This window comes from Cryptomeria japonica, chromosome 11, assembly GCF_030272615.1.
Source record: "Cryptomeria japonica chromosome 11, Sugi_1.0, whole genome shotgun sequence".
NCBI lineage: Eukaryota > Viridiplantae > Streptophyta > Pinopsida > Cupressales > Cupressaceae > Cryptomeria > Cryptomeria japonica.
In genome coordinates, this window is record NC_081415.1 from 223,695,357 (window position 1) to 223,720,742 (window position 25,386).

General features: G+C 35.3%; 1 protein-coding gene across 1 annotated transcript in view; it reads right to left on the reverse strand.

The window, feature by feature from the left end:
• LOC131063943 (probable LRR receptor-like serine/threonine-protein kinase At1g56130) overlaps nt 1-25,386 on the reverse strand; it is a 204,411-nt gene that overhangs the window by 12,661 nt on the left and 166,364 nt on the right. Inside the window, exons 14-16 of the mRNA XM_059213963.1 lie at nt 6,169-6,234; nt 5,864-5,908; nt 5,510-5,574 (exon numbers count right to left, since the gene is read on the reverse strand). Of these exons, the coding sequence (XP_059069946.1) occupies nt 5,510-5,574; nt 5,864-5,908; nt 6,169-6,234 (176 nt within the window). The remainder of the gene's footprint in view (nt 1-5,509; nt 5,575-5,863; nt 5,909-6,168; nt 6,235-25,386) is intronic.

Sequence of the window (25,386 nt, forward strand, 5' to 3'; positions counted from 1 at the left end):
ACAATGAGCATGAAGTAATAGAAGTTAAGCTTTCACACAAGTTCAATCGACTACGCACTGCAATTTGTAATCAACAAATTACAAGTAGTATGAACATTAGGTACACCTTTTATCAACAATAATATCTTCCATTTATCTAATCAAATTTAAAGCAAATGAGAAGTAGAAACCATGCAACATGTTAAATTATCATAGAGAATTCACCATAACTTCAATGAAAACAATATGTCTCTTACAACAGGATCTTGGCAACAATCTTTGCATTCTCTTTTACTCTACTTTAATAGATAACTATTGATTGTTTCTGCTACTAACTATTATTTGTTCTCTATTTCTCTATTGTTGTTCACGCTTACAAATGAGAAAAATGAGCCTTATATAGATAGCTCTTCACAACGAATGACTCAAATTGATTCACAATCAATGGTCGAGATTGAAACCCTAATTAGGGTTTGTAACAACAAATCCCTTTGGCCAATGAGAAAATTTCATTTGATTTGACATGTGTCACACATTGAATGTGAACCAATAGAAAATGAATTTAGACATCTCAAAATTTGTGCCTCCATGGGTGAGTTAGGTGCATTGTATTTGGACATCTTGACTTGGAACCCTCCAATTGGTTGATTGATGACTGGGATGCCACCCTAGCTTGCATTGTAAACTTGATATTTCATCACAAGAAAGTTTGATGTAGAGAAACATCTCTTGATATTCAACATTTCCTAAGCTTGGTGTGATGACAATGAAGGCATCATGATGATTAAGCTTTCTAGCTTTGAATTCTTGAGGTTGTAGAATTATCTCCATGGGTGATTATAACCTTGAGGTTATGATGCTCAAGTCTCTATCTTGTCATTGATCCCCCTTTCTATGACTTAGCTTCTTCACGTTTTTGGATTATTCTTCATGCTATGATATCTTGATCTCTTTCTGCTATTGTAGAGTTCATTACCTTGTTAAATTCTGTTGGCATTTTTGATGATTATGTTGTGATTGTCATTGATGGACACACACTTGCATTGAGATCCTCTTTATATGTATGAGTTAGAGCACAACCGGTATTTGTTCCAACCGGTATGTTGTATTATAGTCTTTAGACTATTGATGTTTTGCAGAATGTGTTTCCCGGTCTGAAGCGGCATGTTGACCTCAAGCGGTATGAGGGATTAAAGTGGCATAACACATTTCTACCAGTCTTCATTTTTGTCAAACCAGCAACCGGCATTTTGTATGAACCGGTAATACTTTGTGATGAGTTACCACCCACCGATTGTTTGACAGTGTCGACACTGTAGCGATGCTTTTTGTGATGTATTACCTAGTATGTCTAGGTTCATTGAACCTAGGAAATTGTAATGTAATCCTATTGGACCGACATGAAATCAGTTTCCTTTATAAGGACATCATGTCTAGGGTTTTAGGTTGTTGTTGTTATTGTTGTTGCGATAGTTGATATTGTGGCTAGGGTTTAAGGTGGTTGAGGAGTTGGAGAGATTATGAATGTGTAGAAGACTGAAGTAATGCAATAGTGCATTAAGAACGAGCTATCAAGGATCTAACCGAGCAGTTTGTGCTATTAGCTAGATCAAACACTTGTTGATTACTCACATCTTTGACAAGTCTGTAGCCCTTAACCGGGTAGGCCCAAAAGCCTCTTGTAAATCCTCTAACAAGGTGGTTCACATATGTGGATCTAAAATCCTCTAGCAAGGTAGTCTTTAATCGGACTTATCTCCTAACAGAGATTGAGATTCCTAATAGGATCTGTTTTGGTAAAGAACATTGTAAGATCTTAACCGGTCTGACCTTAGCCGGTCTAGTTCTTATTCTGCAGATAGTTGCTTGTGAGTTCCATCTCACTATGGTTTTTCCCATTTGGGTTTCCACATCAAAATGTCTTGTGTTATGGTGTTTGTGCTGCTGTGGGTGAATGCATTATTAGCTATTTGGTTTGCATGTTTGTTAACCGGTTTGTCTATTAAACTGTTTTACCGGTTTACTGCTAGTGTTGCAAAGTGTTTAAGTGCAAAGTTTTTTGGCATACTAATTCACCCCCCCCCCTCTTAGTATTCATCAAATTCTTCATCTTTCTTTCCATCTCCCTTTATACGTAACTTCTTAAAAGAAGATTTTAAGCAGCATCATCAATGATTTGTAGATCTACCATTTGCTTCCTTCATGCTGCATGACTTGATCCTTGCAATCACCCCTTGGATGTCTTGATGAAGTGAAGATCTTGGTGATGTAAGTCCTGATGTGATGCACCTTTGAACTTATCTTTCAAGTTGTGAAATTCCTATTTCCATTCCTTGCACAATCTAAGCTTTATCATTTTGTAAAGCAATCCTTGAATTCTTCTTGATGTTGCAATGTTTGATGGTGTGAACCATGGATGTTTTTCTCCTCCTAGCTTATATAAGTGTTCATATTTCATGCCTCAGACCTGAAAAACAAAAGGATTTGAAATTATATCACATAGTTTAGATATCAATAAAGACAAAACCCTGACAAATATAGAATGCTAAGTTATATAGTTTAGATATCAATAAAGACAAAACCCTGACAAACACAAAATGTTAAGTTTGATTCTATATCTTCCCAAGGTCTGATCCTCAAATGATCTTGTCTTTGATGTTTCTATAGGTCTTATGTGTATGAAAAATCGCACAAGTTTTCCTAGATTTCCTTCCAAAGAGTGAGTAAAAAATATTTCCGGGTCGAGCTCAAGCCTTCTTAAACACAATCACTCCCCCTTGAGGTAAATTTTGATCAATAATTGATCAAGCTTTGCGACAAAAAATCATTGCCTTTAGCGTATTTCGTTCTACTTTTAGGTCTTAATCAGAATTGCTTTGCTTAACTTGTGCTTGATTGGGATGAAACACCCTCTCTTATAGGTGTGGTTGTGTGGAGTTGTGTCCCTTCATTCCCTAGCCGACTTGCTTAGGGAGCTATACTTTTAAAATTCAAAAGAAAGTTGTTCGAATAAGTTGATAACTTCTCCAACTGTTAGTTACATTTGTCGTTACAAATTGGGCATTTCAAGGTCATTGTAATATAAAATCAGTGGCAACAAATTTGTTAACCAACAATTATGAAGGGATGATATTGTGTAGGACTCTACTAAAAGTGAATATAAAGATGATGAATCCAAGTACATGTCATTTGGAACATCATTGACACGAGGTTCCATAGAGAATATTGCATGTTATCATGTACCACCTAAACCCATCTTTCACTTATGATGATCATTTTCAATCAATTCAAAGGTTCAAGGTCAAGGATTGCCTCTTTTAATTTATAGATTTTGCATAGATAAATTGATAATGCTGTGTGAAATCAAATAATTGAACTAGTGTAATTGTAGAAGGGGGCAATTGATTGAGATAAGGAATTCAATATCGTTAGGTTCTACTTATTTTACTGAATTAATGATTCTATATTATGTATTATGATTTATTTTCAATTTTGTCTTTATTATTTGAATTTTGAATTTGATAGCTTCTCATACTTCTTATAACATATTATGTTTGGTGCATATTGGGATGATTGTGGCACTCAAATAAATCTTCATTGGGTGAACATTTGAATTTTGACCTTGGAGTGCTTCCACTTATGAGCACCTTTGAAGTATGCTAAAACACATACACAGCAAGAAATACAACCTGTTACAATAAAAACATGGAATGATCTTGTTTTTGTGCACCACAACCTTTATCTCCATATAAAGAACTGAAAGCCTAAATTCATTTTTTTACTTTTTAGTGACTCCGATAGTTTTGATTTCTGTGCATTTGAATTTTATTTTCAATTTCTATCTAGATTTTAATGCAAACCTAAGGCAAATGAGCCTGAGGAAAATCCCTCCTATTCATGGGCCATCTATCTAGCACACGCTCTCATTTATTCATTCATTGGCTTGTGGAGTGCTTGAATGGAACTACTGCTTGAACTTGATCCAAGTCATTAATCCATAGATAAGAGTGCTTCTTGAAGCTCCACCACCTTTCTTCCAATTGTTAGCTCGGGGAAAAAAGACCAAGTGGTGCCATAAGCCCCCTTGATTCCGAGCCCCTCTTTCCCACTAGGCTATGTCAATGATGATCATGTGATTTGCCTCACTAGTATTGTTCCCAACTCAATTTAGATCTCTAAGAGGGAGAAAGCCTATGTTTTTGGAGGATTTTGTATCATTTGGGCGAGGAAATGATGTAAGTGAAGGGTCAAGATGCAGGAGCTTAATTTTCATATAACCAAGGCTAACAACATTATTTGAATTTGAATATACTTTGTGTAACTTTTACTTAATAGTTTTTTAGTGTTATCGGCACTCTAGCTTCTAGAGAATGCAGATATTTGATAGACTTTGGGAACTCTTTATAAAATTTGCAAATTGGTATTTTATGGAATTGAACCATTCATTGGCATGTTAATAATAAATTTTATCATTTTACTGTCCTTACATGTTCTATATTTGTTTTAATGTCTATGAAGTTATGAACTATATTCAGTATGAAATAACAAGATCTAATTTAAAGACTCAGTTTTCACAATCCATGGTATTAGTCATAAGGCTTTGCGAAAAACTTACAAAATGTATATTAAAAACATCAACATCTCAGACCACAATGTTGAGGGTATGAAATGTCAGTGAGATGGGGATCCAAATTGTTGTGGTTTAGAAAATCAATTCTTTTTCTGGGCATCCTTCTACTAATATCTATCTTTTGTAACAAAAGCTTTATTTTGAAAATTGCCAAAAAAATTCCAAGTACTCGTAAAACTTATTCTTATTCTAATCGTTAGTTTATGTGGTTATAAGGGAAGTAAGGAATTCTCAATGTATATTTGAGAGCAAGTGTTGAGGCTGTTTGATAAGATATTGGAAACAGATGCATGGACAAGCTTACTGTTAGAAATAGAATAACTTTTAGTTCAAATAAGAGTTTAGCTTACTGTTGGAAGGATTCACTTTTTTTAACAATCAAGTGTTAATGTATTTTCATTTTCTCTTCATTGTGTCGTATTTGCTTTACATTCTAAGGCAAACAGTATTTTATGCTTGATACCATCCTTCCAAGTGCATTAAAAATCATCAAGTTTAAGTGCTTACTAATTTAGTTAGTACTTACAAGTTTACCAATCAAAGGAAATTCAAAGATTTTCTAGTCTGTTGTAGTGGTCTTGTTTTTTCAAGAGATGAGAAGTTTTACTTTCTAATATGTTTTCTCTTTGGCCACGTATTTGGTTTGATTGAATTGTGATATCTGCTCTGCATTTTGTCTTTTGGGCCTTTGATCATATGTTCTCCAAGGAATGGTTTAAAGTCTGATATTATCGTCTTTTACTTACCACAGTACTTTAGCTCTCATTAATAGTAATTTTCTTACTGTTAATATTAAATCCTACTTTGAAAACTAATACCTCCACCTGGTAGTTGTAAGGTTCTATTTACCTCCTGAATTCAGTTGGCTGTACTTAAAATAAAACAAAATGAAAAACTTACAGAGTGGAGCTCCTCTATTGCAAGGAAAAGTCCGTTGGAGGCAAGCCAGTCTGCTTGAGGCAAGTCTGCAGTCAATAACATTTCCATTGACTTGAATGCATGGTGCTGCTTCATGCTAGTTTAAAGGAACAGTTTATACCTAGGAATATACTAGACAGATGCAGGCTTAAGCTTTAACTGCAACTGTTTTTGGATTCATATACAACATAACTTAATATATCAGATTAAAGAAGAACAAAGTAGCAATTTTCCTTTTATGGGTAGAATGTGAACTAGTGTGATTGTAATGTTTGCTCGATATTTCCTTCATCTTTTTTCTTTAATAAAAAATGACTAAAAAGAGGATATTCTTACCCATCATTTGTCTCATTTATGTCCAAGTAATTTCCAACCAGATTTCTGCACATGTAGAAAATTAAATTTCATATGTTCTACGATGAAACTGATAGAAAGAATACTGTTGAATATAGTTCCCAACAATAGATACATTTACTCAGCAAAATAAGCTGCATATATTAAACAAAGGTGATAGTAAAGAACTATATAATTAGAGGAGAAAAGGCAGAATAGTAGAGTTTTATTAAATCCATTTTTGAATATCTTTAAAAGTCCAATGATGACTTGGCTTCAATAGAGCTATTCACTCCCTCTTGACTTACGCTTTCAAAGTTGTGCCATTGAACCAAGTTGGAAGAGTTCCATTGAATTGATTATAAGATAGATCTCTGTGACATAGAACATCAAAATCATATTAAGTCAAAATTATAGGTAAAATTCAAAACTTAGATTCACAAAATGAAGGAACTCAGATGGTTTGAGATTTCTGCTCACACAAGCCCAATTTCGTTATAAATAGAGAAAATTCTCAGGTACATTGATATTCACTCAATGATCTAATTTCAAAACATAAAAATTAACAATTACCGATAGGAATAGAACAAAGCAGCAGATACATCTTCTATGAAAGCATAAAATATGAAAGAAAAGGTGTTTGACTGATTAATATATTGAAAATGTGAGGAAGAGCTCCTGATGCAAGATATGATGCTTTCAATAAAGGAAACAATTGCTATCAGAGGACTTAAATAGATTCGCACCAATATTAGTGAGTAGCCTTAACGTTACATAATAAAAAAATTTTATACATCATATGCTAGTTATATATTCTAAGAATAATCTATGATAGTTTTCATACAAAGACATGTTACTTATATTGGAGGTTTTATATAACTTTAAAATAATTTATGGTGATTTTCACCAAAAATCACGTTTCTTCCATTGGAGGTTTATATGTTTGATTTGAAATTTAAATAAGCATAGTACAGCCTAAATAGCTTGAGCATGGAGAATTTTCCATAGATAGAAATGGTGACAATTGACAAATAAATATGTTATTAAATGAGTCAATGGTGAAGGCTTTTACAAGCTCTAGTTAACACCTAAAACAATTCTATAAGAGTGTCAATGTCTTATTTTCTAGGAAATCGTTCCTAGTCCTTTTATTTTGTGGGTTTTAGTGTGTGTTTTGTCTCAATTTGTGAGTATTTATGATAGTGTGTGTGCTAATGTGTGTGAGAGAAGATGTCTTCAAGAAGGAAGATTGGAATGATCTTGAGAAAGATCATAAGATTTTTACTTATGGAGTAGAGAGAAAGGGTTTTAGAAGAAAGAAGTTGGAAAAGGATGGAAAGCGGGTGAGTAGAAATAGTTGGCAATGTTGGATGTTTTGAAGAAACAGAGCAAAAATTAGTAAGTGAAGAAAAGAAGAAAAGGAGATGGAGATGACGAAGCCCATGATTTATCTGATATTGTTGCTTTTACAGGTAGTGAGAAAGATGAAGTAGAGTGTCATGTAGGTGGCATAGGAGAAAATGAAGAGAGAGGTTGTACCAAAGGAGAAGGATGTAGTAGCATCAATGGTTTGTCATGTGGAGAACATAGAGATGGAGTTGATGCAAATAGCTATTGGTGAGAAAGGAGTGGATGTAAATGCATAATATGTGGAGTACGTTGATGAGGTACCGAGTGAAGAAGAAGAGGAAGATGAAAAGGCGGGATGTGTAGAGGGATAAGTTGTAGATTTTGAATTGAAATGTTTGTAGATGAGCGAGTTGGTGAGATGGATGAAGTAGCAGTGAGTGAGGAATGGTGTGACTTTAGGTGGAGATGGACATATAGTAGTGATTATTGGTGGGTTTAAATTTTAAATACATGAGAGGAGAAAGAAAATGGATTATTTTTTTTGGAGTAGGAGGTTAGGCTATGGTGGAGAGAGATCTGCAAGAGAAATAAAAAAGGAAAATCTTGGTGGAGGGGAATAAGACTTGTCACAGTCAAATGCTGAAAGAAGCAAAGGAATAAATCTTCCAATGTGCTATCACAAAAGTGGAAGTGGAGCATGCTAATGAATGTGCCTTTCTAAAAGGGTGGGTCTACTACTTTATATTTTGTGAGAATCATGTTCACAAAATTTAATATCCAATGTGTTTAATGCAGAAGCATTTCAGTCCATGAGGGTGAAATTTCAAAGCTATGCCCAACTCCAAGCCAACTTATTAGCACAAATGAACTTAAGTGTTTCTATTTCAATGTCAATTTTGGTTAACAATATGTTCTAAATGGATTCATTCTAGCTAAATTAAGTTTGGGCCACAAGTTTCTCAACTAGAAGTGTTCACTACATGTGCATGTGTAACATCACTTTGAGTCCAATTTATCAAAAAAATAAAAGTATTTAAAAAAATGTCTCACAACTAATACTCACACAAATAAAATTTTAAAATAATTTTGTAAATACCCATTTGTAGACCTATAAGTGTAGTTCCTAAAAATATATATTTAAATATTTAAATTAATTTTTTCTTTTATATTCACTAAAAGTATGTTATCAGCATCAAAATATGAGGTTGACTGGCTTCTCAAGGAAAAACAATAATTTTTTGTGAAAAATTAGATGCACTAGATGAGAGGTTCCATGTTGAGATAATATATTTTGTTTTCTATTTTAGATAAACAATTAAGACAAAACGTTACATTCTATCAAACATGTTGATAAGAATCTGGCTCAAGGTTGAATTCAACTACTATCCTAAAATATTCCACTTGGGTTGAACTTGTTGTTGAGAATAGGTATCAAGTTTGTTAAGTTCAACCTATGTGAAGGTTTACAATGATGTACATGAGATTAAATATGTTCATCCTAATGAGATGGTTGATGCTGGTAAAAACTAAATGCCCATTATGATGATCCATACTTATGGTTTGAAGATTGCCAACTATGTCATGAAGAGTTTTCCACAAAGATTACTTGGAAGAAGAGAGTCCTTTTTATGATATGGTCTAGCATTGTTTGTGTCTAATTTCGCACATGAAACTATTGACTAGTTTGATTGCAACAATGTTTCATAAATAGTTAGTTGCAATAGTAATGATTATGAAATAGAGAGGTAGATTAAAGAATTATAAGTGTCAATTTTTTTTACTTTTGTTTTAATAACTCTACTATATGTAGTGAAGATTTTTCTTGTCTAGATAACATGGGGACTCAAAATGAAGGAACTCATGCAAATAATCTAATTGTATCATGTTAACTTTATCATTATAACAAAAGTATCTTATATATAAGAATTCCTATCCAAATATACCTTATTGCATAATGACTATCAATATTACCAATTCAATCTTTATACAATATATTGATCATATACCAATCCATTACATTAAACGTATTACACTTTTTGTCATGTAAATAACTTTCACCATTATAAATAGAATAATGACCAAACCAATGGATGCTTGGTACTTCCATGGTAAATAAGAGCATCATAGTCAATATGTAACTAAAAAATTAGACCTATCAAAACGTAGGAACATATTACACATTTACAAGAATTCATAGCTCAAACTTGCTCATAGTATAGATAGGAACCTAAGTTCTCTTCAAGGATTTTCTATTAGTAAAACATTATCAAAGCTAATCAACAACCCCACATATTTCTTAAATAAATTTGTCTATAATGTCCCCTTTCTAGCACATATCGTATGATGTTGTTGTTAGCCTATTTCTCCTTGGTCTTGAAGGCTAACCAAGACATTTAAGGATTTTGAGGATATTTGGTCTAGACAGTTTCAGTTGTACGGGATTTTGAGGTGTTTTGGTGTGTTTTGGGGAAACTTACTATTTATAATAAGTCAGTTGGGCCAAGTTAGGATCACCAATGATTCATGGATAATATCCTATCGATGATAATTGTTGATATCAACTAGAGATTTTAATAATCATTTGTGATTATTAATTTATTTATCAATAAAGTTAACTTATAAAGTTAAAAGTAAAGTATTTAACATTATTGATATGGGGACTTAAGGGAAAGTTATTTAGATATTAAAAAGTTCCCCTTCATTAAAGGTAATTGGAGACTTAAATATTAAAAGGGAAGTATTTCTATGTATCCCACATTGGCTGGAAAAGTGTGTGGGCTCTCTTGGGAATGTTATAAAAGACTCTTAAGAGTTCATTTTTGGGCATGCTTGGTTGGAGATTTTTAGAGTTTGTTTGTTGGAAATTATTTCTTTGAAGTTTGTGAGGACAAAAACCCTTATAAGCAACATTCTTCATGCTGTTGCAAGATATAGTTTGAAGAATCACTTGGAGTTTTCACACAAGAAGATCAATTTGGATTAGCAAAGATTTATATTAATAGAGGAGTTGCAAATTACTGAAGAATTTGGAGTACAGATTTAGAGGAGGAACAAAGTGTTTTGTTTGTTGATTTGCTACCATTTGATGAAGCATCCCCTTTCAAGCTGGATATTCCTTTCTATGCTAGCCATCCCTTTCTAATTTGCTCATTTGGACTTCTAGAGGTGTGAAGCTGTTGCTGTTACTGTTTTCTAAGGCATTTAGGAGAAGAATGAATTATCTTCACCTTTCATTCATTTCTAATCAAGTTAGCTTTCTGTGGAGTTGGATGCCTAGGGTTTTGAGCTTGAAAAATGCAGATTTTGTGAACAAGGACATTTTTAGTGCTGCATTTTGTGGGTATGTAAGATTTAGATAATAAATGAAATATTATGATCTGGGTTATAATTACTTAGAAAAAAAATGAATATTTAAGTCTAAGTTTTAATGTGGAATTTTTAGCAGTGTTATTTTTGAAGTTTCTCCTTTCTAGTATATTTCATTCAATATAAATATAGCAATATTATCTTTGAAACCTACAATTTATTTGGCATAGTGGAAAATGTAAAAACAACAAACAAACTCCAAAAAAAATCAGACTGCAAATAGGGCTACATATTACGATGGTATCAAAGAACAAATCATCCTGCTAGCTTGTGGAGTTTAGTTGAAGTGTGCATTAGATTTTATGAAATTCACAAAGTTTAACTTAGAAAAAAAAAATGAAGCCAAGAGTAGATCATAAAAGTGATCTTTCTCATAAGAATTCAAGGATACATTTAATGGTGATGGGATTTGTAGGAAGAAAAGGAAGTGGGAAGTTGGCTATATACAATTGGATTAGAATTGGAGTCTTCGAAACTTTCAGATGATGTTCTCTCTATGTTGGAGGAATTAGACTCATATTTGTCCAAGGTAGACCAATCAGATTGGAGGATTTTAAATTGGGCTTTGAAGCCATCAATGCTTGCTTTGGTCCAACATAGGTTATTGGAACATCCTTCTGAAGAAGTGAGACTTGCAATTGATTCTTGTCACAATGAGATCATAAGAATAATAACTCTTGTAGCACCTTGTAATGATGATATATTAAGAAGGGTTCTACAACTAATTGTGGAGAGTCTTCATGGGTTATATGATATATCAAAGCCCCTACTTTTGGTAAGACGGCTAAGATCTTAGAAATTATGGCAAGAGCTAGATCATTTTTCATTATGTTGGATCTCAATTGTGATAAATTAATTCTTCAAATGTTTCAATGTTTTTTAATCCAAGTTAGAAAACAACATTCAAACAGTGCTTTTGCTTAGGATAAACAGGTTTTGAGGGGACCAGAAACCCCATACAACAGGTTTTGAAGGGACCTAAAACCCTCGGATTTTTGATGGATCCAGAACCAACAAAGTGATGTTGCATAAAAATAAATCAAAGACAACCAACAACACAACCACACACATACAAGAAGGATCAAAGATTACAAAACATGCGGCACTAGAAGCTGCAAAAAAGCAGAGCAACCTCAACCAAACCAACGCCAACCAATCCACAAAAGTGATCCAATACCAACCAGGCTGGCAAAAACAGTAGATCTAAACCAACTTTAAGATCTGAAAGACCAAAAACAAGGGTTTGTCAGGAACCCTTAGCCAAACAAAAGGGTTTTCCCAGGCCCCCTTAACCTGTAACAGAATCTATAAGACACCAAAAGCAAGACTTGAACCTAACCAAAAACAAAATCTAGCCAAACTGGGCCCTTGAAAATTGCCAATATCCAGCCTATCCATAACAAGGGCAAAAAACCTAGCATTATACTAGGCAATCACAACCATGAAAGTGGGTTTTAAAAGGCTCCCACAACCTAACAGGGTTTTAGCAAGGCACCCAGAACCTTCAGCAAAAGCACCCATGATAATATTAGGCTTCCAATTATAATTATCAGCATCTGACTCCACCTCAATAGGAGATTGGACTCCTCCAGCCACCTCCATCTCCACCTCCATAGAAGACAAGACCACCTCAATATGAATAACCAGAGAAACCCCAAGATGCAAATAAGGGAACATAAAAAACCAAGCCATGGAACCAAGAAAGATAAGGATAGTGAGGCCCTCATCAAAAAGGGATCTCAGAATAACCAGACAAAAACAAGGAAGATCAGATCCCAAGAGAATACAAAGAAATTTAAACGGGCTCCCTTAACCTTCAACTCGAACAAAATAGGGGTTACCATAAAGATCGTAAGGCCAAAATATCCACCCCATAGAGTTTTAGTAGGCTCCCCAAACCCAAATTTGTGGTTTTTAACATGGCTCCCAAAACCATGAAAGAAAAAAACCAAAGAGGTCAACGAAGGAAAGAAGCCATCCAATACATCTCCCTGCATCCACTCATGGGAGGAAAAGCAAGAGACAACTCCACCTCAATAGGTGTTGGGATCACCTCAATAGATACAAACACCCCATGAGAAAGAAAACAGAGAGAGAGGTTAGGAAAGCAAACAAACCCCTGAACAATCTTAGTCGAAGAAAAGACAAAACCACGAGGAGCACATTCATCCAACTCACCCACAAACAACCACGGCCCAGGCTGAACAAACACCTCAAAAAAGATGCATCCATCCAGAGAAAGGCTAGAGCCACCCAGCAAAACCTTCAGCTGGAACCCACAATGAAAGCCTAGTGCCAAACCCTCGCCAAGAGAAGCCAAGGACAGAGAAAAGAGGGGAGAGAAGGAGAAACCATCCTCCCCGAGGCAAACCGGAGCCACCAAACCCAAGGAGCTGCCAACAGGGCCCAAGATCTTCCAACAAACATCGTCCACCCCTCCACTTCCAACCCAAGCATACGCTAAACCTCAAACTGCGTGAAAAGTAGAGACAAAACACAAGTGAAAAAGATGAGACCCATGCCCACACCATCTACGTCACCGTTGTCCTCATCTTCGCCCAAGTCATCTGTCGTCAAAACCCTAATAGTATTGCATCCTCTCGCTCGCCCGTTCGCCTACATTCTCCCGCTCGAAAATAGATTTAACATTCAGATAGTGTTAAAGCAAGTATGCAAACTATAATGTGGTAACACAATCCTTTGATAGACATTAAAAAATTGTCATCTTTTACTTCTAAAGTCTCTAATGCATTTTTGACTAAGAGAGTTGAAAAATAAATCAGGGTGATAACTTCACTTCAACTCCATTTTCTAGTTTAACATAAAGAGGGGGAATGATTCTAGCTCCTTCATAGAACTATCCATTAAAGTATTTTTGGAGGAGCTGAATTAATGTGGGTTATAATTGAAATAAGATGACCAAACATTTTTCATCTAAAAGCCTAGAAAATTAGAATTGCTTCATTGGGAAATAAGGGACATTGTGGCTAGTAACTTAAAGTTGTTAAGGGCAGAATAATCAGATCTTTATACGTGTATATCCCTCAAAATTTAATATTTTTTAGGTATAGAAGTTGATGGATTACTTAATCACCCTATATTGTTTGCACTAGGTGTTGGACTATTATCACTACTAATGTAGAATTTGGTAAGGGCAACATAAGCAGGGCTTAATATGTTGTTATATCCCTCAATATTTATGTTGTTCATGTAGAGGGGCTAATGGAGTACTCGAATCCCTCAAATTGCTTGTGTCATGTGTTGAATTTCTATCCTTTCACATTTGCCTCTATTTTTTTCATCTCTCAAACTTTGTTGTTGAATTTTTTCTTCCTCACTCCTTCCTTTCTTCCATTGCCTTTTAAGCTTCTGCTCTTTCCTCATCTTTTTTATAATTTGATAGATTTTTTCAGCTCCGCCTACCATTTTTTCTTTGCTTTTCGTTCTTCAAGTTCTTTTTTCTATGCTTCTAATTGCTCATGCTAGAGTATAGAATCATTTGTGATAAGAATTTGAGATTGCCTACCCAATCTAAGTGAATTATCATCCAAGGTAGTGGGCCTCTTTCATGTAATGTTCCCTCTCTAGGCCTAGACAATTGGCAACTATTAGCCTATCCTTCCAATTCTCGTAGGCTAATGTGTTTGGTTAAGCAAAACCCTTGGGTTCTGGGAGCCATTGCAGTTATGTTCCTTCAACAATTTTAAGGTTGTTTTTGAGCTTGTACTTCAGTTTGTATCATGGTGATGCTTTCAGATGTGTTTTTAGACACCCTGCGCTCCATATTTCTTTGAGCTCATGTTTATTTATAGTATTTTCTAGTTTTTTGATTTTTTTTTTTTTTTAATATAACAAAGATCTAACATATCTCAGATATAGCATTCAAAAGGGCATAATAGACCCGTCTTGCTATAAAATCCTAATGGCCCTCCTTCTAGAGTTGATTATTTTGATGGCAAAAAGAGCTCTGCGCTTTTGGTCAACATAGAATAGAATGTCGAGTGTATCCTATTCTCTTTTGAATAAGGAAATCCCTAGTGTTGTTCAAACTGATCATAGGGGATAACCTCAAGGTTCCAACTATCAGGTCTTGACTAGCTAAGGATAACTCAATGTTGATGTGATTTTGTTGGTAAACACAAGGGAACTTATGTATTTTACAAGCTGGTTTGCATTTGCTATGGCTATCTAGTGATTCTTCAATTCTCAAACTGGGCGAAATAAATAACAAAAGGATTAGGGTTTAGAGATCCTAAGGACAATGATAGTAATAGTTGGTGCTATAGGTAGACAGATTTCAAATAGCTAATTCCTGGTTAGCCAAAGATAAAATCATAGCTCCATAGGAATAGTGCAAGCTCCAAGGGAATAAAAGGATTTTCAAACAATGGATATTCATTCAGATACCCAATTCTAGCGCAATATGAGACAAAAAATCACAATTGAACTAAGAGCATTAGTAGGCTCAGACTAACCATGCATAGAGACCTATAGTCAGCAAACCTCCAATGGTATGAACTTGAAATCAAATAAAATACCCTCACACTTCACCACTAAGATCGCTAAACTTTAACTAACTAGAAGAAGAGAAACCATGCAAACAAATTAGGGCAAATGGAAAAACACCATAATTCAATGCTTTATTTATTTGTTCTAACTACTATTACAACAACTTTTTTCCAACAATCCTACTCTATTCTACTTCTAACTGCTAATTGCAGCTACTTCTAAAATGCTAGCCTCCTAAAATCCTATCTCTCCAACCTCTTAGAATGAGAGAGGTATTGGTCTTTTATAGATTTAACATTTTGAATTAGTGGCCAGGATTCTATCAATCCAATGGCTTTGATTTTCCTTTTAGAAGTCCTGATAGCTTTCTGGTTAATGACCTCAACAACCATCAACCATCTTTTTCAATTACCTACAACTATTTTCAATTAATCCTAGTAGAAGAAAAAATTTCATTGGGCTTGAGCCTCAAAAAGGGGTAAATCGGATAGCTAGGAAATAATTGACTTGTGGCCCTCTTTTGAATTGCATTAAACTAATCCCACAAGCAGTCATCTTACAGTAAAGCAATTGCTTTTACAATAAATTCATTTTCTATTATCTCCAGTTGTTCATTTTCTATTTCTGCCTACTCCTGTAGGATTTTGTGCGTTCTGACAATACCTTCCAAAATTTTAGAGACATCACCAATTGGCTCTGCAACACATAGCTCTGTGATTCCTCCTTCAATCCCTCGCTTTGGCTTTCAACTTGTAGCCATGTTGATGGTGGTCCTTGCTTATCCAACCCTTCTTGCTTTGTCTTTTTCTCCACTCGCTGATTCTTTAGGATGCTGGCATGGAATTCTCTCTCCGGCTTTATCTTGGGAATCCTCCGAAGGGTAGTGCCACCTCCACATAACCTCCTTTGAATCTTCTACCCTGCATGAACACATAGTCAAAGATCGATCATCATTTCACACTTCACTCATTCCCTAAAGGATCTAAACATTATTGTGCTTGAAATGATCTTTTGGCTTTGAAGACGTGATGAACTTCATAAGCTTGGGATGGATGACAGAAACACTTCAGGAATGAAGACTATCCCTTATTTTGAGCTTCAATCATCACTAGTCTTGGAATGCTACTTAGTTTGTCTAGAAAAGGCCTTTGATGCCTCACAATCTCACCTTTGTTGCTGCAAAATCCAGCCTTGAGATGCCTGCTTGGATATGGACCTTAATATTTGAGGGATTGCTAAAGACGTCACCAAATGTTGGCCCAAACTATGAAAGTTTGGCCTTAATCTCGGCCTAGGAAGGATCATTGAAACAATGCTTACTCTCACCCCTTTACAAACACCAAAAGTTTGAACGATATGTACAAAAATTGGCCTTAACTTTGGCATTTACCTCAGCATTTTCCGACCTAAAGTTCAGAAAAGATCGAAATCCTTTATGCCTTAGTGAATTTTGGTGTTTTCTTCAGGATTTTCTAAGGGGTTTGTAGGTGAAAGGTTTCAAAATGCCAAACTTTCTTCAAATTTTGACCAACTTTGATATAAAGTTCAGGTTTGGCAAGTGTTTTGGAATGTTTTTGGTCTAGAAAACTCTAAACTTTCTTCAAACATTGGTCAATTTAGGTGCAAGTTTGGTGTTATTGTCCTCATTTTTGTTTTCAAAAAATGATGAACCATTACATAAAAATTTTGTCAGGAAAATAAAAATTTTACTTTGTGGCACACTTCCCGGGGCATAATTTCACCTTACCCTTTGACTAGACTAATCCTCAGTCCATCTACAAACCACGTTTCAAATTTCATCGCATTCTGGTTTCGTTTGCTATGTCAATTTCGGGTTTTTCCTCCTTGACTATAGGTGGGAAATTTTCCTTAAGTTGCAAGTTTTATGTTTTCCTTTGCTTTAGTCTTTGTAGGGAAAATTTTAGTTAATTACAAGTTCACTTTATGAAAAAAGAACTTGAAACCTACTTTTTATTTCCTCGATGCTTTTTGGCTTTTTCAAGTTATAATAGGAACTTTTTGGACATATTACAAGTTAATTTTAATAATTATAAATTTAAAAGAACTTGTAATTTTTTTTTAAAGTTCCTATTTAAGTGATTTTACTTGTAATAGGGATTTTATTTCCCTATTACATATTTTATTTTCAAGTCACTTGTAAAGGGAATTTTATTTCCCCATTACAAGTTCTTTTTAAGTTAAGTTATTAAAACTTGTTAAGGGGATTTTATTTTCCCCTTACAAGTTATTGTGACTTGTAAATCTCTCTCAAAAACCCGATTTGCCTTATGAATGAAAATAAAGGCATTTTAAACTTGCTAAAGGGTTTTAGAAACCTGATTGCATGTGTTTGGAGACATTTTTGAACTTGTTACTCCTTTCCAAGAACCCAACCACGTATTTTTTTCCTCTCCTAAATGGATTTTGCCACAAATTCTTCCCGATTTTTGTGCAGAAATTCATGGATCAAGGAGGCGATATGATAGCAAGGCGGTTTTTATGAGTTTGGGAACACATTGTCATTGATCTGGTAGCCATTTCATGCTCCATTAAACTGCATTTTACCTCTTCAAAGACGTTTTTGCATGCCACGATTTGGGGTTTGCTTGCAACGATTTCACTCCATGATTGGGCGTTTGGCATTGTTGTTCTCCTACGTGGTATTTCCTTTAATATTTGACCCATTCTACTTGCATTTTGTAACACGTTTTTTCCATTTATTTTTCAAATCTGAGTTTGGAAAAAACGTGGCAAGGATTTGATGTCTATTTCTATTTAAGAGATTGATTCTTCCTTCCAAAGATTGTTTCATCTCTTGATGAGGCATCTTGGTTAAGCAAGGTAAGATTTATTTTGCTTTTGCTTTCAATTTTCTTCTTGCTTTGTTTATCTTCTCTTCTTGTTTGATCTTTCTTTCTAGTTGTATATGTTGGAATAGAAGGAATTCAAGAACACTGAGAGGGAGGGGGGGCAGGGAGGGGGTGAATCAGTGTTCTGCCGGTGTTATAAGATTTTACCTTATTATAATATACACATAAACCGGTAAATGAAGAAACATATAACATGAAGTAAATAAACCAACCACATGAATGAACACCATAACACACATAATTTTTATACGTGAAAAACGTCAAAAAGGAAAAACCACAGTGGGATTTGTGACCCACAATATCAATTCACTGGCCGTATGAAAGATATTACATAGCATGGGGGCTGGCACATGTAGGAAGGCACATTTCCTAGAGCACACTGCTGAACACAAAAAGTCTCACTGACTACAAGCTTCTATTGAGATAAAACAATAATGGTGAACTCACAAAATGCATCTATAATGCCAAAAAGAGTTCAGGTTATAGCTTTGTTCTGTACCAGTTCATAAACCCTAAACCCTTTTATCGGTATCTCCTTTACTCTAAGAATGCTTTACAAACCGTCTACTGACCATTGCATGATATTACGACGTTACCCGGGGATGCATCCCCGACCTGAAAACCCCCGTCCCCATCCCGGGGATGTTTCGGGGAATTGGGGACGGCTAGGGGACGCTTCCCCTCGTCCCCAAATTGTCCTGCATTTTGAGGGGACGTCCCCGAAATGAGGGATGCCTGTCCTAGCTCTGGGGGATGTCCGTACATCTCGAGGATGGCTGGGGATGGCTGGAACGTCCCCAATCCATCCCAAGGATGGCCAGATGTCCCCCATATCTAAGGCCATTAAAAAATATTTAAAAAATAAAAAAAGTTGTATTTTCAAATTTTTTTAAAATTTTCTAATATAGGCCCCTTATTAATTCAAATTGTTATTAAAAATAAAAAAATTAAAAGATAACATTAATTAAATTTTAAATTTATTAATTTAATTCATAATTTTGACAATGAAACTATATGGCAGTAGTATAGCCTTTGGGCATTTTGACACAGAGATTAGAAAATCGCTCAAAAATTGCCATACTCAGCGAGTCAATAGAAAAATAACACCCAACGCTTTTATTAAAGAATAAGTTTTTTTGGCCTCACGGGGCATTGCCCCTCAAACCTGCCCTGTATCGCGATAGGGAGTGCACAAGGGGCAATGCTCCTTGACCCCACCTTGGGGGAGCTGCCCCCAAACCCCCGTTGAAAAATATGGGGGGAAATTGCATCAATAGAAGTAGGGAAAATTTAACCTCTTTGTTTTGACATTTTGTATGTTATTTCTTTAATATCTATTATGATATGCATATTGACATTGTGAATGCATTGAAATTCTGATTTATGAATGCATAATTGCATATTGTCTATTGAGTATTAACAGTGTTGTATGTTCAGAATTTACATTCTAAAATGTTTTCAACTTTTCATAGTATCATACACACGCTATATCCATGTTTTATTGTTTTCATATAAATATAATGTATGTATGCATGCTTTATCCATGTTTTCATATGAACATTTAGAATTTTGAAATTTTCCTATATATTTTAAATTTTTCCTATATTTTATATAGCCGTCCCCTTTGCCATCCCCCGCCGTCCCCAAATTTGGCCAAAAAATTTGCCGTCCCAGAAACGCCTCCCGCTGTCCCCTACTGTCCCTGTCCCAAAAACTCAGGGTAATGTAGTGATATTACCTTCACATACAAATGATCTACATACATATCCTTCGCATCATTTTTTTTCTCCACATTCATTATATATCAAATTGACCTAATAAACTGACTTATATACCCTTTACAAACAATATGCCTTATGTCGGCTTAAAACACGTTACAAAAGATATTCAATGTCGGCTCTATACAATAATTACAAAATGATTTTACAAATAAAACCTTTCCGGATCCCAGACTGATGTCGGCTTCACTGAAGCATTGGATGTCGATGTCGGTGCCAGTTATGACCCTAATTACTCCAATGCGGGTATCTATTGGTATCTGCCGGTTATAGAATATTGTTGCCAACAATGACAACATATGAATCCAATGAGTGTCAATTGCCAACAATCTCCCCCTTTGGCATTGATGGCAACACTCATGTGAAAAATGGATTCCTTGCCGGTTCAACTGAAACTGAAACATGCTCCCCTTGAGCTAATTGACTATGATTGCATTTATCTCCTCCTTTGATTCGTATACTCTTTGTCTGATACCCTCCCCCTAGGATTATATTTCATTGACTTTACCCATCATTAAGCTTATTTGTCAGGGTTTGCTACTAAAGATTGTTCCATTTTCAACTTCTATATATCTTTTCATTTCCTCATTAGTTATAGAACCACAAATGCTTTAAAGTTCAACTTCTTTAATCTCTCTATCCCTCTTGACTGCATCTAATCTCCTTGCATCCAACTTATTATACAAAGATAAAGGAATTTCCTTCAAAATTTCTACCAAAGCCTTCTTATATATGTCTAAATATAACAAAATTGCTTCTTCCATTTCATTTTGTTCATTGTCATCTAAATGCTCATAAAAATTTGACACATTCTTCAAAATTCCATCTTTAGTTATCTCATCAACTAATTCTGGACAAGTCATTGGGGGGATGATGGTAACATTACCAGATTCAATTGCTTCATCTATCTCACTCTTTTTCTTCTTCTTGCCGGGGGTTGTAGGGGTGGATGGAGCTGGCTTCCTCTTCTAGGTAGGTTTCCTTGCTGGAGGTGTGACTGTTGTTGTCACCTTTCTTACTAGCTTCCTCCTTGGTTCTATCTTCTTCTCTTCTACCGAAGGCTTGTCAACTTTCTTCCTCTGTACCCTTCTAAACGCAAGAGGTTGATTATCCTCTATATTAGAGTCAGAAGTGATAGGAGATATGAAGGTTTCTGGCTTCTTTACCTCTGGAGCACTTGTCACTTCAGTGGCTGTAGCTACCATTGCCAGTTGATCTACCAATTTAGATCCAGAACCTAGTTCTGTATCTATCTTGTGAATTAAATTCTTAGCGAAAGCAGACATTTTGTCTATTTTCTTTTCCCTCCTTTTCTTATTGAAGCCAATTTTAACTTCAAGTGCCTTCTCCTTTGCAGTACCAAAGTGTTTAGCCTTATCATCTAAAGGAGCATCAAGCAGCATTTTTGCATATAGTTTTAGAATGTTGTCATCAACTTCATAACCCAATTTAGTGACCCATATTGTTCTAGGTTCCACCGCTTCCATGAGAGTCTCATCTATTTTCACCATGAAGCAGATTTCTGTGGAGTATTTCTTCACAATGTGTTTGGAGATTCTCTCCTTTAGTCTCATTTTCTTTTGGAAAGATTTAAAGAAACCCCATAACTTCTCATCCCTGTTGCTGCCAAGACCGGTGATTGCATCTCTAATCTACCTGCCTACTAGAATGTCTCTTTCTTAACAGCTTTGATTTTTCCTAGATTTATCATCAATTCACTTCTTAACCATTCACACAAATCGTATTTTCCATCATTCTTTATCATTTGATATGCAGCATGGATATAGGAACTAGCAATAGAGTTTAATCGATTTGATTGTGCTACCTTGTAATTGATGATCATGCTGGCAAATTTTACATTTGAGTCCTTAATGGTGCTTATCCTCATCGACCTTCCATCATGGGTTGCACTAGTGAGCTTTTCCACCTCAGTGTTGGAGATCTTCTTGCCGGGTTCCTGCCCGACTTTGGGTAATTTGATGACCGCCTGAATTGCTTCTTTGGTGATCATATGAGGTCAATCCAGCTAGATGAATTCATTATGGACCTTGCTCAAAACATATCTAATCATTCCGTCCTCGAATTCCGGTATATACAGGATTCCGGATAACCCTAGGTATTCAATGATTTGGTATTTCGGCTTGATTGTTCCGGAGCTGCCCAGTATCACAGATTGATACATTCCCCTAATTTCCTGAGTGCCTAATTCCTCCAAGGTGCAGTGAATATAAGCTCTGACATCTTCCACATATACTATGCCATCGGGAACCCTTGAAAATGGGCCAATAGAGTCTTCATTGGTACTTGAGGAACTTCTTTGAAAACAGGTCTAAGCCTATCCTTAACCTCGACTACCGTGGCATTCACAATGAAAGTAGGAGTAGAGGATGATTCGGATGCCATTTCAAAGAAATACCTAGATAACAATTGCCATTTGAAAGATCTTGATGACTTCTAGAAATCTCTTTAGAATGCCTTTGCTCGCTTTTGATTGCCTATGATTCGCCTTTGCTTCTCTCTGGTTTTCTCGAGTGCTAGGCGAGTGAAAATGAGTCGATTTTCCCTTTTTATCAACAAGTAAACCCTAATTCTCCATTGTCATAAATGCTTACCAGTGTGCCCTACCGGATGCTGGTTTCACAGTTTTATGCCGGATAACCTCCATTATTGATCAATACAACTCTTTAGATCTCTTTCCAGATCTCTTTCGGGGAATATGCAAGATTTGTAATGAATTTGCCAACCCCTAAGGCGTCTGCCTCAGTTATTGGTTGAATTTCATGTTAGAGCAGGAATGCTCTGTTCTATCGGTGGAGTTACTGGTGCAGTTACCAGTGTAGTTGCATCTCCACTTGGTTCTTCAAACTTTCTAACCCATCTCTTGGTGTGATCTTGTTGTAATTCATCTACCTTCTGCTTTGCTTTCTCATTTGCTCTATCATTGCTAACCTATTTAGTCTTGCTTCTGCAGTACTTAGCAATATGACCTATTTTGTTGCATGCATAACATGTAACATTGTTCTTTTGAATTTCTTTGCCCTATCTGGTGTCATTCCTTGATCTGCATTGGTTAGCCAAATGTCCAAACTTTCCACATGCATGACACTTAACATTCATTCTACAATCTTCTGACTTACGACCATATTTCTTGCAATTTGTGCATTGACCGGGAACTGAATTGTAGTTTTGATTTGCCCTATTTCTACATTGTTTAGTGATATGGCCAAATTTATTAAAAACAAAGCATCTACCATTGAATTTGTAAGCATTAGATTGCCTTACCGGTTTCCTCTGGTGTCGGTCGTCTGATGGGTTCTACATATTGGTTGTCTGACCTTCATTTGCAGTACTGGAGCTTTCACCTTGCTCAAATCCAAGTCCTCTAGAATCTTCATTCTGCCTTTGTCTTTTCAATAAATCATCCAGCTGTGCAGCACTAATCCTGAATTTTTTTTATACTCACTTGCAGTAGTCAGATCATTTCTCAGAACCATTATTTGTCTTTCAAGCTCTTGTTCATTATTCTGTGATTGTACCAAATCAGTTTTCAACATATCATTCTCATAAGCCAATCTACCACATTCTTCAAAAAAATTCTTTAGAGATACAACAAGATTTTCTTCCTTCTTTTTTCTATCCTCAGTATTGTTTGACATCCTCATAGTCAGGTCTTGCATTTCATTCTTCATGAGCATGTTTTGTTGACTCAGTTTCTGACATTGTTCCTTAAGTGCATTTTTCTCTTCATCATCCTGGTTTTGCAAAAGTTCCTTCCTCCTAGCTTGAGCAGATGATAACCTTTCTTGTAGAACAAGAATGAATTCGTTAGTAGAATTCAATTCATCTTTCAGCTTTAAGTTCTTCAACCTTTCAGCATCATAATCCTCAAGTGCCATCTCAAGTTGCTTCTCTATAGCCATATTCAATGAATCCGATTTCAAGATCTTCCTCAAGTTGTTAAACTTCCTCCGAGGCACCAGGCTCTGATACCAATTGTTGGAATAGAAGGAATCCAAGAACACTGAGAGGGGGGGTGAATCAGTGTCCTGCTGATGTTATAAGATTTTACCTTATTATAACTGTTAAGGCCCAAAAGTGCACCTGATAACTAAGCTATTAAAACCTAGCACTTTGGGTTAACATGGGAACAATCACGAGTCTGTGGGTAAACTATTATTATGATTGAACCTCCGGATAGGCCGGTTCCTGAAAATGATGGATCACTTACTCTAACAAGACCTTAAGAAAAACCTTTAAGGAAAAGGGAGAGGGAATAAGAAAAAAGATGAAAGAACTGCTAACAACATAAATAGGGTGATACACCATATGATCTGAAAGATAACAGAAAAAATCTTCTAAATCAACCTGTTTTACACATATAACATATCTGAATTCATATCACAAAAAGTGTTTCATGCAAAGGATCATTGCTCAGAAAATTTGAAAGGAAATGACTCTCACAAACAATTAAATTGATAAACCACAATACATGACCTATGATTCATGCGTGAGATAGAAACTTCAAAGAAGGTTATTTGATAAATAACACAAAAATGAAAAATTACTCTCAATCACACAATGAAAAATAACTCAAAAATGAGAAGGCATAAACTGATATCTTTATTGAAATTTACTGTCAGAACTGCAAATTGGTTACAAGAAAGAAAACTCAGCTAGGCTTGAGAACAAATCTAGAACCCCCACCAATTGAAATCCTTCCTTCCTTTATACAAAAAGCCTTCCAAAGGCAAGGATAAGATGACTAGTGCTCAACTGAAAGTCTCCTTGAGTGATCTCCAAGTAAAAAATATCTCCAAATCCGAGTAGGGAAAGAAACCCCCACAAAAAGCCTTCAAACTCTACATAATTGTGTGAAAATAGGTGTAAAATCTTGGTCAACTGAAGGTTGACCCATGAAATACTCAAAATCAGGCTCTAACTGCTAGAGAACTAGCCCAAACTCATGAATAACTGTATTTCAAGCTCAAATTTGACCACAAATTCTTAAGATAACTTCCCTCTTTAGGATTCAATATTTTCCCTCTATACGCATATTGGGAATAATTTTAACAACAAATATTAATTGGATTTATAGATTACCCAATTAAAATATTCATTTTACATTTTCATGTGTATATGGAAGAAAGGTATTGAATCCTAAATTTAAAAGATGCAAAAAATTTCAATTTCCTTTTTTAGGATATTGCTAGGAAATTTAACATGTGCAAAATAATTAAGTTGAATATTTATTAATTATGTTAATGTTGCTAGGAAATTTTTTTTTTTTTCAACATTAATATAATGAATAAATATTCAAATTAATTTACATCCTTTAAATTTTATAAGTCTTTGAAAGACTTAAGGGTTTTAAAGCCTCCCCACGGCTAGGCAAAGTCATTATCTAACATATGAGTGGGAGTTTACAACTTGACCACCATATATTAAATTCCTTGTTTTTTTACAAAATGCAATCCCATTAAAATGGGGAAAAGAGAGATGAAGAAAGAATAAAGCGATGAAAACCTAAACATAATATTCATTTTTCATTGCACGTTTCCACCGCTGAAGAGATATTCCGCCGAGCTCCTAGGTTTTGGACAGGGAGATGTGGAATGTGGACTACGAATTGACTCTGCTCAATACATCAGTTATC